Here is a 17,837-nt window from a genome sequence, read left to right as displayed (position 1 = left end):
GTAAAGATCATGTAAAAATAAAAAAAATCTGCCGTATTTAAATATATATATACCAAAACTTAATTTTTGATTAGTAATATGCATTGCTTAGGACTTCATTTAGACCGATTTAAATGCGATTTTCTCAATTTATTTATTTACTTTTATTTATTTTTTGCACCCTCAGATTCAACATTTTCTGTATCTCGTAGGATACATAGCTGTATTTCGGCCAAATATTGTCCTTATCTAACAAACCATACATCATTGGGACGCTTATTTATTCAGATTTCATTTGATGTATAAATCTCAATTTCAAAAAATTGACACTTAAGACTGGTTTTGTCGTCCAGGATCACATATAGTAGCTCACATTGCATTTTCCACTTATACTTACAACTTTGTTGAAGTTTTTGGAAAGGGATAATGTGAAAAATACATTTCTTCCCTCTTTAGAACTTGCTGATTATCTTTACAGTTGTAGCTTTAACAACGGCCACTGCTAAGAATTGGAAAAACAAATTTTACTTCATACAATGTTGCAAAACATGAAGTTAGAGATGAATTATATAAAACAGATTTGCATCTTTGAATATAAATCTCTTACTAATCCAACTCCTAATCACAAGTGAAAGCAAAAGGGCAGTTCCAGCCCAAGCAGCAGAATGAGCAGCACCTCTGTGGTTTGATGCTCCTCCGCTGCCTCTAATCCCCAATATGCCCAGTATATGAGCACCAGCAGCTGGGCAAGATTAAGCACTTTACTTCCCTACTTTCTAAATGTTTGCTTTCATGTGATTAAGACTGAAAATATAGCTTTCAGAACTGCCCAAGGAATCAAATATATCTTTACACTAACTCTCGCCCATGTTGAATGTCGCACTTTCTGATGTAATACATGTAGGAATTGTCAAAGCAAGTTAGTTTACTCAGTATCTTCCAGTAGTGGGTAAACAGGTCTGAATGCATAAATCCAATTCTGAAGAAGATTTACAAACCTTAGAAATCAGTGTTCAGTGAATAAATGTAATCATAAGTAAGGCCATAATTATTTTCTGTACAGTAAAACGGGGTTTTTATTGAAAAAGATGACTGCACATGCAAATAGACGTGCAAACTAAATTTCGAGGGATGATTGTCCATTCTGAGTAAATGAGGAAAGAAGGATATGACTGTTACTAAAACACTTCCTTTGACGTTTGCATGCATCCCCCAAAATTTACAGTCATTTCTCTTTCAGTCTATGCCCCTTCTCCCTCTCTCAAAAACAGACAAAAACACTCGCACAAACATAGTTGTCTAAAAAATGTGTCTTATGACTAAGTGCTCTCAAGGCTAATTAGTGACATGTTGGTCTCATGTGATGATGGCTAACTGGATTTTCAAACCCACAGAGACAATGAGTCTTTTTAGAGGCAGAGTAAGAAGGGGAAAGCACTGTTTTAAAAAGGTTAAATACGTTAAACTTACCCAGAGATCCACATGCCTTTTGTCTCCAGAACTGGTATAACCTCTATAAAACTTAAAACTATCCATTTTTTTTGCAAGTAAGATATGTATTAAGATTTTTCCTTCTCTTGCTAGTTGTTTATTATAGATACATATAGATAGTCAGACAGAAAGAAAGAGCTGATTAGATAGATAAATAGATAATTAGATTTTAACAATATATATACAGTACAGACCAAAAACATATTTGGAAACATACTATTTTTATTGTTTTTGAAAAAAGTTTCTTCTGCTCATCAAGCCTGCATTTAATTGATCAAAAATACAGAAACATTTTTAATATTGTGATATATTATTACAATTTAAAATAATTGTTTTAAAAAAATTTTTAGGATCATTATCACATGATCCTTTAGAAATCATTCTAATATATTGATTCATTATCAAAGTTGGAAACAGTTCTGCTGCTTAATATTTTTTCAGAACATGTGATACTTTTTTTTTTTTTAGGATACTAAAAAGAAAAAAAAGAATCTGTGTTTTTAAAATATAAATATTTTGTAATAACAATATACATTACTGGTCTGTAATTTGGGGTCTAATTATTAGATTTCTTTTATTTTGAATAAGTGCAGTTCTTTTTAACCTTTTATTCATCAAATATATTAGACAGCAGAACTGTTTCCAACACTCATAATAAATCAGAATATTAGAATGATTTCTAAATGATCACGCGATAGACTGGATGTTACATGTGACACTGAAGGCTGGAGTAATGATGCTGAAAATTCAGCTTTGCATCACAGGAATAAATTATTTTTTAAAGTATATTCAAATAGAAAACTATTTTTTTAAGTTGTAATAATATTTCACAATATTACTGTTTTTTTCTGCATTTTTGATCAAATAAATGCAGGCTTGATGAGCAGAAGAAACTTCTTTCAAAAACGTTAAAAATAGTAATGTTTCCAAACTTTTGGTCTGTACTGTATAATATATATATATATATATATATACATTGTGTTTATACAAGGATGTGGCTTGAACTGTGCGCACAAATCAAATCTCACACTGCTCATTAGTTCAAAGGAATGGGTCACCGGACTGTTGCCCTCTCATGTGATCTTCAGTTTCTAGTTTTGGAGAGGCTCATACAATTCATGCAGTGTATGAACAGACAATGCCATATCTAAATTTCAGTATGTATTTATTGTAATTACTGCATCTTTGAGGGTTTTGCTTTTAAAATGTGAAATTGCAGACTTGTACAAAAACTGGGGGAAAGATTTGCATAAACATTTAATCCGATTTCCACCTTTCATTGTTCACAAATCGCAGCTGCAGTCCTCTTTATGAACAAATAGCTTTTTAGTTGAGCAACAACATGCAAGATGTCTGACGATGTGGAAAGACTCAATAGTGTTGATTGTTGCCAGGTTTGCTATTGGCCTTGTTAATTTAAGCAAGAAAATCTGATTTCTCCTCCTAGAGAGCTTTTGTGCATTTTCTGAACAAAGCTGATGAGCTCTTAGCGGATTTGAGTTTTAATTGCTGTGGGTAATGAGTTTAAACTAGCCGAATTACGTGCGTCACACTGGCTGAACTACTGCCGTGGCAAGAGCCCTTTGTCTTCAAGAGCTTTAATTACCAGTTGTCCACGTGCGTTTTGACGACAGCACTGAACTGCTGAAAGACTGAGATGGTTGAGGAAAGAACCCATTGAAAGTAGACTTTAAACCAATGATCTCACCATTTCAATTTGACCCAACAAGGGCAAAATGGACATCTTTATTTTGGGTGGAATCTCCCCATGTTTTCAGGGGTTGACCAAGCAGCCCTGCTGTTTAATAGATTTTAAACCAATGTGGTTTTAGGTTCCATGCCTAATGCCAAATGAGTCAGTCTGGTCTGTTTTGAGGGCATTTTAAAGCTGGTCATGATAATAGACCCAAGCAAACACCAGCTTGGACTGATTTACTGAGTGTTTACTTTTTTACTATTTACTCTCAAAATGAGTTGTGAATGTCTTCAGAAATGTAACTTCTTGAATCAACTGATAAACACCATCTACTGAGTAAAGTTCCTTACTTAAAGACTGCTCTTCTTTTGTGTAAAAGACTAATAGAAATCATTAATGTTACCAATTCTTAGATGTGATTGTATGTCCGTCAGAACTGCCCCCCCCCCCCCACACAACACAGTTGGTGAAAATAGAGATTAACAACAACTAGTATTCGATGACCTTACCCCCAAATGGAGTCCTGTCATGTCTTAACTAGGCCTCTTTTCAAAAGAATGCCTGTGCCCAATTCTCTCAATTATGCAAATTGGGCTTGAAATCAAAGTGGTCGGAAGAGGGTGACACTTTCAAATAAAACGCTTTGATTAGTTCCCATTCCTGTCCGTTTCTAGATACAAACCTAACTGTCTACATCAACTTGCGAGACGTTTTTTTGTGGTAGGAAATAAGTCTCTCAAGGTTTTCTGAGCTTAAGAAATGCATTTCACGGGTATTGTGAAGCTATCAAAGTAGATTTGTTGTGCTTTGCTCCAGCGAGGGATGAAAATACCCTGTGGGCAAGGAGAGAGGGGTCATGGGACTCCCAAAAGGATTACCTTGAACTGGAGTCATGGGACGTGCCCCGAACAAAGAGCCTGCTCACATGCTCATCATATGAACAGCCCCTCATAAAGTGATGAAGTTTCATGTCCTGTGGGATTCATTGGGCACCGGCGCTCTGGGAAAGAGCACCCCTCGCCAGCAGAGCTCCAGGAGGGATCGCTAATGCCGAAAGTTTCTCTTTGGCACCTTCTTAATGTCGATTAGAGGCTCTACAGGTAGGAACCTGGCTAGCTAACACTGGGTGACCAGAAGGAACCCAGGGATCTGTGGTCTACTGATGTGATGATGGGGTAGGAATGATCAGGATTGGGTTGAGTTCGTAATATTGGGAATGATTTAATATATATATATTGTTTCTCTTGATGAACAATTAGCAGTTTCCAATAAAACGTTATCTTTGCTAAACAATGTGTGATTAAAAAAAAAATAATGATATTGGTGAACTTTATAAACTATGAATTTATTGATTTATATTTATAATTGTGCAATGGACAGCCATGGTTTTGTAGGTTTCTAATGTGTTCTGTCTTTCTTATTTCTAATGTTCTCTGACTGATTTTTCGAGGGAGATTTGCCTCAGAAGCTTTCGTCTTAATTAGGGCTGAACCAACAAAAGCCCAGACAGATATTGCTTTGAACCAAAGGTTATTTTCGGCCAGTGTTGGAGCACAAAGCTGGCACGACAGAATCTTTTTCGAAAGCTAAAAATGTTGGTGGGTTTCCATGGCACTTTCTCAGAACAGAAAAAAAGAGACAAATGGTCTGGAGCAGAGTGTGCACTCTAATTTGCTATGCACTAATAATTTGCAAAACAGGCTACAGCCCGGATCTAGTCAATGACTCTTCTTGCATTCAACACATATCTACACATCTTGAAGCAACAGTTCGTTGTTTTGCCGTTTTAGCAGCTCACTATGGGAACTGTAAAAGACCAGCATTATCTTTGTACTAGTGTATTCCTAAAAGCACACTTATCACTGGTAATGGTGAACAAATGCATTTCACCAGAGGTCTCCATAGTTAATCACTTTAGATATCTACATATTTTCTATCCCATGTGTTCTGTATATCTACGGCTTGTGCATAATGTTCCACTCATACTTTAGTAAGGATTATCATCGCAAAGAGGATTTGCTCTATTCACTCTGGGCAACTTCAAGGCACTAAAAGCAGTTCTTGCTGTATTTGATGTTATAGATATATTAATATAGGTTTGTGCTTGTATAACAAAGCTACTATTTTATTTTAATCATTTGAATTTATTTAAATTGTGAACTTTCCTCTGACTTATTTTTACCTTTCTGCGTCTTATTTGATGGCTTATTCACTCTTTTCTTGTCTGTTTCTTAGGGCCAGAAAGTTTGGATTGAGAAAACATTTTACAAAAGAGAATGTATCCACATATTTCCAGCCAAGGACCCAACGCGGTGAGCTTTCCTATTTTGAACAATTTCGAAAGAACACGTAACTACATATAATGACACCATTGTGCGAAACAAAATACCTCTATGACTCATTCTGTTTTGAGGCTTTTTAGACTCTTATGTAATGAGGGGTGATGTGTGACATCATAAGCCCTTTCACAGATCACTGTGTGGGCATGTCTCAAGGCTGGATGTGAGGGGGGCAGTGTAGTTCAGTCCACCACACTTCCTGTCGGTGAAGGGATGCTAGGGTGTGCACTGATGCATGTACCCATTGAACATTGACTGCAGTTTAGACACAGCCCTGATAGGTGGTCTACGTGCACAGAAAAACAGGAAGTACCCTCAAACCAAATTATCTTCATGATCAAATGTCAGCTAATTGAGTTACGTAAGCAACATCCTGTTGCATGCAATAAAACAAACCTCCAGCATTACTTATGCTGTGATTTTCCTCAGGTGCGCCTGTGGTTATCTAGTGACTCAGCACACGGCCACCAACAAGCCCTCCGAAGAGAACAAGCTTGTCCAAGTGGACCCTCCTCAGGAGAAATGGTCGGTGGTCAGACATACCCAGACCGTCCCCACAGACGCCTATGGTACCATCGAATTTCAAGGAGGTGGATTTATCAACAAAGCCATGGTATTTTGAACATTATGGGTTGAGTTTGATTTGATAACCACCTGTAGGCGAAATTCTCCATTAATTCCCTCTCGAGATTTGAAGTCTAATTAATCCAATAATTGTTAGCATAGTTTGTGTAGTCAGGAAATAAACATATTTCATTCAAGAACAAATCAAGTTAAATCTGACATTAAACTTATAATTCAATGTCTCTTACAGTATATTCGGGTGTCATATGATACTAAGCCGGACAGCCTGCTGCATCTCATGGTCAAGGAATGGCAACTGGAGTTGCCCACGCTGCTTATATCAGTTCATGGTGGCCTTCAGAACTTTGACCTGCAGCCCAAACTCAAGCAAGTTTTTGGGAAAGGCCTGATCAAGGCTGCCGTGACCACTGGAGCATGGATCTTCACTGGTGGAGTCAGCACTGGTAGGTGTTTTTTGAGTACAACAGGGATGGGCAGCTCCGGTCCTGAAGGGCCACTACCCTGCAAAGTTTAGCTCCATCTCCACTCAAACATATCTAAGAAAAAAAAAAAAAATCAGCTCAAAAGCTTCAGGATTACTAGAAAAGGTAGAGGCAAGACAGTGGTCCTCCACGACCCAGGTCAACAAGTATAATTCCAATCCACATGGTTCACGATCCATATTCAATTTGGTTTGTTATCAGATATAATCAATAAGGTTTCCTATTCTGTTTTATATTACGTTCATAATGTAGGCGTGATCCGTCACGTTGGAGATGCTTTGAAGGATCACTCCTCTAAATCCCGAGGGAAGGTGTGTGCTATAGGCATCGCTCCATGGGGAATCCTGGAGAGCAAAGAGGATCTAATCGGAAAAGATGTAAGCAGGAACTATCGGTGTATAATACAAAACACGATGGTGCTCATAAACTTATGCTACATTATCTAACAGTTGAAGCTTCATACTTGTCTGTCACTGACATCTGCATTGGTATGTTCCTCTTCAGGTGAACAAACCATACCAAGCCATCTCCAATCCTCTGAGCAAACTTGCCGTACTCAACAATAGCCACTCGCACTTCATACTATCTGATAACGGCACATGTGGGAAATACGGGGCAGAAGTCAAACTACGCAGGCAGTTGGAGAAGCACATCTCCCTTCAGAAGATTAACACGCGTAAGTGCGGTAGCATCAGCAAATCTTATCTGATTTAGGTCTAATGTACCTCTGATCCTAAGAGGGCATATTTGAAAGCATGCTAAGGGTTTGAATGATGTGAGATACATCCTGATTATCCGTAATGGAGTCCATGGGGTCAGGGACCAGTGGAGATATGCTCTTGCCATTCTAGATTTGATCAAGGCTTTGGTGTCTGTGACCTGTGGGTTTCCCTTTGTCATCCTATGCCTGGAGCTCGTGATAAGGCAGGGACAGCAAAGGGAGGCTCAGCTGTCACCACTCACATCGTCATCTGGGATCAGACCCGGGAGAGTCAAATTAAAATGATTGTATTCTCCACTTCTCTGACTTTTAAATACCTCTCCTTTTGTTAATTATAAAAGGGCTTTTTAAATTTTGAATGTGCATGCATTTTGAGTAATTGAGTAATTACAGTGCAAAACACCTAAAAGGTTCAGACATTCAGGCTAATGTAATAGTAATATATTGATATGTGCACAATCCCTGTACCAATTCAAAACATGTAGGTAAGTGAATTGCTTTTTTTTCTGTGAATGCATGTTAGGACTGGGCCAGGGTGTACCGGTGGTATGTCTGATTGTGGAGGGGGGTCCCAATGTGATCTCGATTGTCCTGGAAAGCCTGCGTGAGGAACCGCCAGTGCCTGTAGTGGTTTGCGATGGCAGTGGTCGAGCCTCTGACATTATTTCCTTCGCCCACAAATATTCTGAGGTTGAAGGGTGAGTATTAATAGTCAATGTTACACAGATCTCTAGAATGCTTCATTCTAAATTATCCATCACAACATTCTTTGTTCAACTGTTGAAACATCGAATTAACTGAGAAATAATTAAATAATTAATTTTAGTTGAACCTTTTGCTTCACCCTGAAGGGATCCAGATGCCTATGTAGGGGTTTATGTCTAGAAATGACTAGCCAGATGCACATTATCCCATACATTTCTAGTATTGACCCATCTTTAATAGAATGACAACTAAATTGTATTTTTTAGACTGGTAAACGAGGACGCAAAAGAGCAACTGCTGGTCACCATCCAGAAAACCTTTAACTACAACAAAATGCAGTCAGGGCAAATTCTGCTCATGGTTATTGAATGCATGAAGAAGAGGGAGTTGGTAAGTATCTACAGTAATGTAAGATCATGCAACAGATGTAGACCAACATCCATCGACACAAACCCAATCTCTGCTCAAACCAACCTAAGATAGTCTTAGTGGGACTCTTCATTCTGGTCAGGTCTTTTTGGCTTTGGATACTTTTCAGCTTGGAGACCAACTTAAGAGCAACTTGACCAGGCTGGGAGTTTTTCAATGTATTCAAATATATACTCTTACTCTATATCTGGGGGGTATCTATACTCTTTGTGCAACCTTTCATCAATAAACATTCCATTCATTATTCATTTTGTCATGTGTCTTTGTTCATGTGTCTCTTTCATATATCCATCTGCATTTTCTCCCTAGTTGTATTAACCAGTACAAAACATCTGATCGCATCACATCCTTTCATATCAGGAGCGACTCGTTTTTTTGCTTTACATATAAGACCATGTGATTAACAAGTGCTTTCAGACTTCATATGTTAGAACTTGCTTCACAATCACTAAATACTTGCCTTTAAACTATATCACCTATGGAATGACCCAGTGCACTCTGGAAGCTTGGTTAATGGTAATATTTGTGTGCCCGTGCAGCTTTAACTGAGGCTAAGTGATGTGTTTAGTATTTAGTAATACTGGACAGGAGATAATCTGTTGCTCTACACATCTGGACTAGGATCAGTGTAGTGCCACCTGTTCTAGCCGACCCGCTATGTCCATTCACCCTGTTCCTGAATATGAGCTGATGGGGGGAGAGAGTGTGGATCCATTTCTCTCTAATCCGCACTGAACATCTCCTTGTCTGGCATTAGATAGGGTCATGGCCTTCCACAACAGTTTTTTATACATTAAATGCCAATGCTAATGTATGTTAAGAGCTCAAATGTCCACATACATACATAAGCATTTCCATTATATGGACAAATGTACAACTTTCAAGCCTACTATTAAACATGAATTGATAGCCTAATAGATGCTATTACGAATGTAAGCATGCTAGTGCTTCCCTAATCCATCTGTGTCCATGTGGTTTACTTAAACCAAGATATTAAACAGGAAATGAACTAGCATTCATTCTAAAAACAGTATAAAGAGTTCAATTTAATATATCACCCCTCCCTTTGCAGCCATGAGGTACTAATCTAAAAACACATACTCCACCATAAGTCTCTCATTAGCAATGCATGCTAACACACAGGAATGTCTTAAAACAGGGCCAAACTACATGTCAACGTGATTACATTTAAGATTAACGTACATGTGACTGCAACTGCAAAGGTAATTGCATTTGATACCAGACATCCTAAACAAGGAAAGCAGTATTACGTAATTTGAAAGGGAAATAAGCTAGTTATGCAGAGTGTGAATAAGAGTGTTTTGCTAATGCTTATAAAATTAAGCAAAGCATTCATCCTAAAAACACATTTTCCATTCACTTCCACCACAGTAATTCTTTCATCATCCTCATCCAAAATAAATGTATATATATATTAAAACTGTGCTGCCCTGTCTAACTTGGTATGTGTAGATAACAGTGTTTCGAATGGGTGCTGAGGGACAAGATGACATTGAAATGGCTATCCTCACTGCGTTACTGAAAGGTATCATGAATACACAGGCCTACTGAAATACCACAGATTCGGTCATGGTTAGAAATGAACTATAATGTGTGTTCGTTGTAATTCAGGAACAAATGCATCAGCTCCAGATCAGCTGAGCTTGGCTCTGGCTTGGAATAGAGTGGATATAGCACGCAACCAAATCTTTGTGTATGGACACAATCTACCAGTATGTTAAATAAACTATATCCAAGAAATAAGACAATATCTATTTCACAGAGACTTTCATAAGTCAAACTGTTTGTTTTCAAAGCCTGCAAGCGCCCTTGCTGCCATCTCCACCAGCGCAGCACCATCTCATGAAAAGCAGAAGGGAGCCACTCAACGTAACAAAGGAAAGGCTAGAGGAAAAAAAGGCAAAGGAGGCAAAGCCAAACCAGAACAACCAGAGGAAACTGACCCTAGAAAGATAGAATTACTGAACTGGGTAAGACAGTGTGACTCTTTTCCTAAGATTTTCCCTAAATGTATTATGTTTCTCATATAATACATCTCATTTCAATTCACCTTTCATTTATATATGAAGTGTTACTGGTATTCCTAAAGTGGTTCCTAAAAACTTGCGTAAAAGATTTATAAAGATTGTATCTAGCAACTCCAGAGTGTTAGAGTCTTTGATACCAGTTAATTAAAAGAACCAGCTCATAAGAGTCACTTGATTGTAAATTAGACTTTAGTGTTTGTGTTGTAGGTTTTTGATTCCCTCAACAGATGGCTCATAAGAATCAGTTGTTCAGGAATCAAATTATGCCACCCTTGTAGCTTCCATATCATTATTTTGTGGCACACAATCTGTAGTAAACACTGGTACAAGTTAAGTGAGATACGGTTTATAGTCCACCTTTTCCTACATTTACAACTGGTTAATCCAGAAAATGAATGTAGCGTATGTATATATATATGAAGTAGGCTACCTGTCTTTAAATTTAGTATTTCAGCAACCTTAGCATTCTTCCTAACTTCTCGCTCGCTGTCGCCCTCTTCAGGTGAACTCCCTCGAGCAAGCCATGATTGACGCTTTGGTTCTGGACAGAGTGGATTTTGTCAAGCTCCTGCTAGAAAATGGTGTAAACATTCACCATTTTCTAACCATTCCTCGATTAGAGGAGTTATACAACACTGTAAGCCCTGTAACCATTATCATTTTGGAGCTTATCACAAAGCATGTACAATAGAGCATGAGAGCAATTTATTAATCCACAGAAAAAAAGACAGAACCTGCTGTCATATTATTTATTATTATTCATCATTCTATTACTCAATCATATGCAATCTGTGTTGTTTTGTGTTTATCAGAAACTTGGTCCTGCCAACACTCTACATATTGTCGTAAGAGATGTTAAAAAGGTAAAGCTGTCTGACTATTGGATTCTGGTTAATCCGACTTCACTTCTGACGTTTTCTAAAGAATATATAAAAATATAATTTTATGCAATTTTATGCATGAGAAATACATTTTACTTATTCTGATTTCAGGGGAATCTCCCACCAGATTACCAAATCACATTGATCGACATTGGACTGGTGGTGGAGTACCTGATGGGGGGAGCCTATCGCTGTAACTACACAAGGAAAAACTTCCGAGCACTTTATAACAATCTTTATGGACTAAAGAGGGTAAAACATAAAGATTAATCAAATTACTAAATTAATCAAATTACTAAAAGTACACACAAAGAGTCTTAGTAATCTTATGTCCTTTTATTTCCAGCCTAAAGCCCTAAAGCTGCTTGGAATGGAGGTACACATCAAATATTTAAACTTCTTTAAATTAAATTCCAAGAAAGATCACCCAATATCTCTATTAATATAAATAACCTGTTCACCTCATTAGGATGACGAGCCAAGGCCAAAAGGCAAGAAGAAGCAAAAGAAGAAGAAAGAAGAAGAGGAGGACATTGATGTGGATGACCCAGAGGTTAGCCGCTTCCATTATCCATTCCACGAGCTGATGATCTGGGCAGTGCTGATGAAAAGGCAGAAGATGGCTCTGTTCCTGTGGCAGAGGGGCGAGGAGGGTATGGCTAAAGCTCTGGTGGCCTGTAAGCTCCTCAAAGCCATGGCTCATGAGTCGTCTCAGAGTGAGATGGTGGATGACATATCCCAGGATCTCGATAACAACTCTAAGTAAGTGGATGTTAAATCCCTTTTAAGTCTGGTTCACTAATATACAGGTACCTATGAGGGGGAACGGCAAAATGCTAAAATGTTACTAAGTTAAAAGTGTTTTACAGTGTTTAATCAAAACAATTGGTTTTATTACCTAAATATGGCAAAGATTTCTACACTGTAAAATTACGCTTCTGGTAATTTTAGGGAGTTTGGAACCTTGGCCTATGAGTTGCTGGATCAGTCCTACAAACATGATGAGCAGCTAGCCATGAAACTGTTGACTTACGAGTTAAAGAATTGGAGCAACTCTACCTGTTTGAAGTTGGCCGTGGCTGCCAAGCACAGAGACTTCATAGCCCACACCTGTAGCCAGATGCTCCTCACTGACATGTGGATGGGCAGCCTGAGGATGGGTAAAAACCCAGGTCTGAAGGTGAGGCCATTTCTTTTGAGATTTCCTGGAGTCCCTTTAATTAAGTTGATCTTAAATTGGAGCAGGAAGTCCTATTGTTGCATTACGTGTTACATGTACTGCAACAAATGAAAATCTTTCAGAATATTTATGTCTTGTTTTTTCCCATACAAATGTCTAGATAATTTGTTTCTTGATTGTGATATGCCTTTTTCTTTGGTTTCTGCAAAATTTCAGGTTATTCTCAGCCTCATTTTCCCACCTTTTATTCTGCTGTTGGATTTCCGTCTGGGTGATGATGTGTCTCTTCAAGTCACTGCAGATAGTGAAGACAGGAAGACCAAGGACGATGATAAGTCTGTCCGGGTAAAAACTGCACCACTCATTCTATTTAAACTGCACAACTCCTTTGATCAGTGTAGCGTACATAAGGGAAAGCTTTTGACCAGACATAATATGAGCTTAATCCATCTGTAAACACAGGTCTTGAGTGACACATCAACACATGATGTAGACAGAAAGTGGAAGGAATAAATAATAGAAACCATATGTAGTCTGCAGATACTCTATTATTTCACAGTCCATAAAAACGCAGTATTCATGGTTTGTCCTGTGGGGAAAAACAGTACGCGAATTCTAGTGCAGAGGTTAATGCGGCATCAAACGGCTTCTTAATCTTATGTTTGGTCTGTTTGAAACAAATCCAGGATGATTTGGCGATTTAGATTTTCGAGAGGATGCTGTTTCTATGAATTCTGACTGTTGTTAAACCACCTCATGTACATTTAGGATGCCAATGCAGACACAGCCTCTAAGAAAGGAGATGAGGAGGAAGGTAATAAGAAAATGAGACGGATTCCTATTGGAACGAAGATCTATGAGTTCTACAATGCCCCTTTCACCAAATTTTGGTTCAATACTGTGAGTAAAAAACGAATCCATCCATCCATTTTCAAAAAATGCGAGTCTTATTTAGGGCAGTCTATCCCAGTATCTTGGGCCATATGCAGGAAATACCTCTGAAAGGATTGAGTAGAATATTTTTACTATATTATTTTGAAACCATATTGAAATGTAAAATCGGTTTGCATTGCACAGATTTCCTACCTTGGCTATCTCATGCTGTACAATTACATAGTACTGGTGAAGATGGAGCGTTGGCCATCCTTACAAGAGTGGATCGTTATTTCATACATCATCACTTTGGGGTTGGAGAAAGTTAGACAGGTAAAGATGTAAATCTCTCCTTAAAACCCCACTGCAGCCACATCTCTAGAAATAGATTCAAAAACAGTGCAATCAACCCAAACCCTATAACAAAGAATCAGCTTGTAGCCTGTATCTGGTACTATCTCCTCCAGATTTTGATGTCAGAACCAGGCAAGCTTAAGCAAAAGATAAACGTGTGGTTGGAAGAGTACTGGAACATTACAGACCTGGTGGCCATCTCGACCTTCTTGCTTGGCCTCCTACTCAGGCTGCAAAGTGAACCCTACATGGGCTATGGCCGTGTGATCTACTGCGTGGACATTATCTTCTGGTATATCCGCGTACTGGACATATTTGGAGTCAACAAGTACCTAGGACCCTACGTCATGATGATTGGGAAAATGGTAATGCAATTTATTTTATTCAATCTATTACAGCTTTAGATCTTGTACACTTGATTATTAACTGTATGGACTCTTGACTTCAATAAGCTGCCATCTGCTTTGCAGATGATTGACATGCTGTACTTTGTGGTGATCATGTTGGTGGTCCTGATGAGTTTCGGCGTGGCACGGCAGGCTATCCTCCACCCAGACGAGGAGCCCACATGGCGCTTAGCTCGCAATATCTTCTACATGCCTTATTGGATGATCTATGGAGAGGTGTTTGCAGATTCGATAGACCGTAAGACTAGAATTTATAGTAAGATTTTGTTTCCTGCCTCCAGGGTAGATAGATGGCCTTTAACAGTCTGATCCACCTTCCTAACACCTCACTATTATCTCCATCACCTATGTGATCCTGCTGTTTGTTGCTGCTTCCCCTATAACATAATGCCTAGTGCCTTTCTTGTTGTATTTTTGTGTGAACCGTTTTTAGAATTCAGTCTTGTAATGTTCAAACTTGGAGTCAGAATTTTTTTTGTCAAATTGTGTTCAAGGTGTGTGCCATTACTTTGCCATACACATCCCAGCAGTTTCTAGTTGATTACCCTGCCTGTCTGTTGATTAAGATGTTGGATTTGATTAATTCTTGTTGCATATTTTGTTCTTGTTTCTGGTTTCCACTTCCACTATCCGACTGTTCGTGTCTATTCTGCTCTTCTGGAATGTGCTCAAGTTTATGCAATGGAAATAAACCGTAAGAAAAACTATAAACATTTGACACAATGATAAACACTGTTTTCATGAAAAATAACCTTACTTTTGGTATAACGGCATTGGAATTGTTGTGAATGCAGAACGGATTGATTGTTGATGCTAAAATGTAACAAGAAAGCTTTTTTAAACAGCCCCCTGTGGAGAAAACTTATATGATGAGGATGGGAAAAAGCTTCCACCCTGCATCCCGGGAGCCTGGTTGACTCCAGCCATCATGGCCTGTTATTTGTTAGTGGCCAACATCCTGCTTGTGAATTTGCTCATTGCTGTCTTCAAGTAAGAATGCCACCATTTCATGGGTTTGATGACTTATTTCATTTGTAGCATGTAAAAAACAAACAATTTGTGGCCATTGGTCTTCACAAAAAAACGTCTTCATTGGTGTATATCTTTTAACAGTTCAGTGGTGCTGATTCACTACTGTGTTTTGTCTCATTAAAGCAACACATTCTTTGAGGTTAAGTCCATTTCGAACCAGGTGTGGAAGTTTCAGAGATATCAGCTCATCATGACCTTCCACGACAGGCCTGTGCTGCCTCCACCACTGATTATTTTTAGCCACCTCTACATCCTTATTCGCAAACTCTGCTGCCGCTGTAACAAGAAAAAGGAGGGAGAACTGGATGAAAAGGATAAAGGATTGAGTGAGTTTCATATAATAATTAAACCAAATTATAAATGATCAAGATGCAGGTGTTCCAAGTTAGTAGTGAAAGATCATGAGATAAATATTTGCTTGTATTCTATGTCTTTTTTTATGCATAAAGAGCTTATTCTTACCCCGGAAGAGCTGAAGATGCTGTATGAGTTTGAGGAGCAATGTGTGGAGGAATATTTCAGGGAGAAAGAAGATGAGCAACAGTCCTCAAATGATGAGCGCATCAGAGTTACAAATGAAAGGTGATTTAAGTACAGGAATAGTGGTACATCTCTTAAACCCCAGTCGGCAAACTTCTTATCTATTCAATCATCACATTTACACAGTCTTCTTGTTCATGCTCAGGGTGGAGAACATGTCCATGCGCCTTGAGGAGGTGAATGAGAGGGAGAACACAATGAAGGCTTCCCTTCAGACAGTGGACCTTCGTTTGTCCCAGCTAGAGGACATTAATGGCCGTATGGTGAATGCCTTGGAAAGACTGGTGGGAATCGACCACTCTGAACTCACCCGGACACGCTCATCGGCCTCCTCTATTTGTGACCCCTCCTCTCTCCAACGTCACAGTAGCATCAACAGTGCTGATGGGTACAGCCCTCTACCGCTATTACCTGGGTGTTGATGACCGTCCACCTGAAGAGAAAGAGGCAGATCTGAGTAAAACAATAAGCACTACAAACCTCAACACAAAGGAATATGGCCAGAATCTAGAGGTGGATATTCCAGGGGTAAAAAGACGCCTTGGCTCATGTGTGGACATTCGAATCTTCCCTTGTGATAAGGAAGTCGAGGTTGAAGGGACAAAGCCAGAATCAACAAAATCTACCATTCCAGACGACCAGAATTCTTCAGATCGAGCCACAGTGAAAGAAGCCTTGATGATGGAGAGAGCAAAACTTCAGGCCACTACCTCCTACCCTCTAGACAGGGTGAAAGCTTTTAAATACTATCCTAAAGAAATACAAAGCACATCCCCGTCCACTGTAAGAAGGTATTGGAGCACAACCTCATTTGATCAAGTATGTAGAAGAGAACAAAATCAAGAAGGAGAAGGAATGGGTGGGTCTCCAGCTACAAGACGTTGGAGTGCTGGCTACGAGAACAAGGTAAACCCTAGTCTGTTTGGTCAGATGCCAAAGGTATCAATGGTAAGACCCTTGGTAGACCAGGTTGACCAATTTAGCAACAGTTTTAAGGTAGACCAACATTCTGACCTGCCTGAGCAAAAAATGCTAAGAGTTTCTTCTAGACGCAGTATAGATGAGATGGGAATGCAAAACGGGGAGAAGACAATGGACAGGTCGGGTGGATCGGTGAATCATGAACGGCGTCAGTCATTTATTGAAGATGGGATAAGAAAGGGTGAAGAGCTACACTCAGTGGGAAAGATTGGAAGACAGGCATCACTTGAAGTAAATCGGGTATATCAAGAAGAAGGGAGTGACAATGTGGACAAATGCCTGAAAGATACTGAGCAGGACGTGACAAAGGAACCAGATGATCCTGAAGGAGGTCTTGGAAAGGAGGAGAGTTCAGAGAAGCAAGACAGAGAGCAAACAGAGGATGTACCAACAAGTGTAAGTCCCTTTGATTCTGAAGTCCAAGCTGATGGTAGCCACCTGTTTCTGCCAGAAGACACAATGTTCCTCCCTGGAAGATCTAAGAGCTGGTCCACAAAAACCTTGCAAGTCCTTAGGAAACAGTTTGAAAAGAGCCCACGGATCAAGCAGTGAAAGAGACCTTGCTGGAACATTTGGGGACTCTTTTGATGATCCAGGTAAACCAGCACAGAGGACAACAGACGATGCACCATCAAACAAACTGTGACCAGACACTCCAGAGGGAGGCCAGTAAGAACAGAAATTCAACAGACAAGAATGACACACACATTCAATTTTGTATATTCACTTATATCACTATATACTTACAATATGCACTCAGGTGTCATGATCAAGTTAACCGAGTAGTAAATCTCTGAAGCCGTAGTATCAACGATCCATTATTTGTGTTCTTGCACTTCATGTATTTCCATCAGTATGTCTATTTAATTTACAAAGTACATTATGTGACGGTATGTATCCCTGCTCACTGCTCTGGTTTTCATTGTGACTTTTATATATTATGGTTTAGATGTTTTTGACTGGTAAAATGACAGTATTATTACATTTTATGGGCTAAAAAGTAAGGCTATGCAAACTGAACTAGTCAAAGGAAAAAAATGTGTCTACCTCAATGCTAAATGTTTGGAGTTAGCGTGTTTGTGTGAGTGGTGCATTCTGTTTATTGTGGGAATAA

The 17,837-nt window shown here is 39.0% G+C and overlaps 2 protein-coding genes across 3 annotated transcripts; both read left to right on the top strand.

The window, feature by feature from the left end:
- The first annotated feature begins 3,940 nt into the window (after nucleotides 1–3,940).
- Nucleotides 3,941–8,671, top strand: LOC128013989 (transient receptor potential cation channel subfamily M member 1-like). 2 transcript variants are annotated; one of them, XM_052597209.1, is made up of 8 exons: nucleotides 3,941–4,266; nucleotides 5,402–5,478; nucleotides 5,935–6,118; nucleotides 6,320–6,533; nucleotides 6,825–6,949; nucleotides 7,077–7,248; nucleotides 7,817–7,991; nucleotides 8,265–8,671. In XM_052597209.1, the coding sequence occupies exons 3-8, from the start codon at nucleotides 6,116–6,118 to the stop codon at nucleotides 8,479–8,481; spliced, it is 906 nt and encodes a 301-aa protein (XP_052453169.1). In that variant the 5' UTR covers nucleotides 3,941–4,266; nucleotides 5,402–5,478; nucleotides 5,935–6,115; the 3' UTR covers nucleotides 8,482–8,671. The 2 variants fall into 2 exon arrangements, with proteins under 2 accessions (XP_052453169.1, XP_052453168.1); XM_052597208.1 differs by having other exon boundaries at nucleotides 5,402–6,118.
- A 935-nt stretch (nucleotides 8,672–9,606) lies between these two features.
- On the top strand, nucleotides 9,607–17,527 carry LOC128014055 (transient receptor potential cation channel subfamily M member 1-like). Its single transcript, XM_052597294.1, is given in 21 exon segments — nucleotides 9,607–9,650; nucleotides 9,901–9,973; nucleotides 10,060–10,160; nucleotides 10,245–10,418; nucleotides 10,978–11,112; nucleotides 11,288–11,338; nucleotides 11,468–11,608; nucleotides 11,703–11,732; nucleotides 11,826–12,118; nucleotides 12,308–12,536; nucleotides 12,753–12,881; nucleotides 13,305–13,436; nucleotides 13,614–13,742; nucleotides 13,877–14,128; nucleotides 14,234–14,408; nucleotides 14,844–14,864; nucleotides 15,016–15,160; nucleotides 15,326–15,528; nucleotides 15,652–15,784; nucleotides 15,888–16,137; nucleotides 16,139–17,527. Coding segments are annotated over 20 exon segments (3,918 nt in total). The 5' UTR covers nucleotides 9,607–9,650; nucleotides 9,901–9,915; the 3' UTR covers nucleotides 17,276–17,527.
- The last annotated feature ends 310 nt before the right edge of the window (nucleotides 17,528–17,837 follow it).

Source organism: Carassius gibelio, chromosome B25 (assembly GCF_023724105.1).
Source record: "Carassius gibelio isolate Cgi1373 ecotype wild population from Czech Republic chromosome B25, carGib1.2-hapl.c, whole genome shotgun sequence".
NCBI classification, from domain to species: Eukaryota; Metazoa; Chordata; class Actinopteri; order Cypriniformes; family Cyprinidae; genus Carassius; species Carassius gibelio.
Note: the sequence above shows the minus strand (reverse complement) of the source record. Positions and strands in the feature narration are given on the sequence as shown.

What these genes read in the sequence shown, in the direction of transcription:
- LOC128013989 (XM_052597209.1), top strand. An exon ending in CCTTCAGAAGATTAACACGC is followed by an intron (nt 7,249 to 7,816) that starts GTAAGTGCGGTA and finishes AATGCATGTTAG; the next exon opens with GACTGGGCCAGGGTGTACCG. An exon ending in AAATATTCTGAGGTTGAAGG is followed by an intron (nt 7,992 to 8,264) that starts GTGAGTATTAAT and finishes TGTATTTTTTAG; the next exon opens with ACTGGTAAACGAGGACGCAA.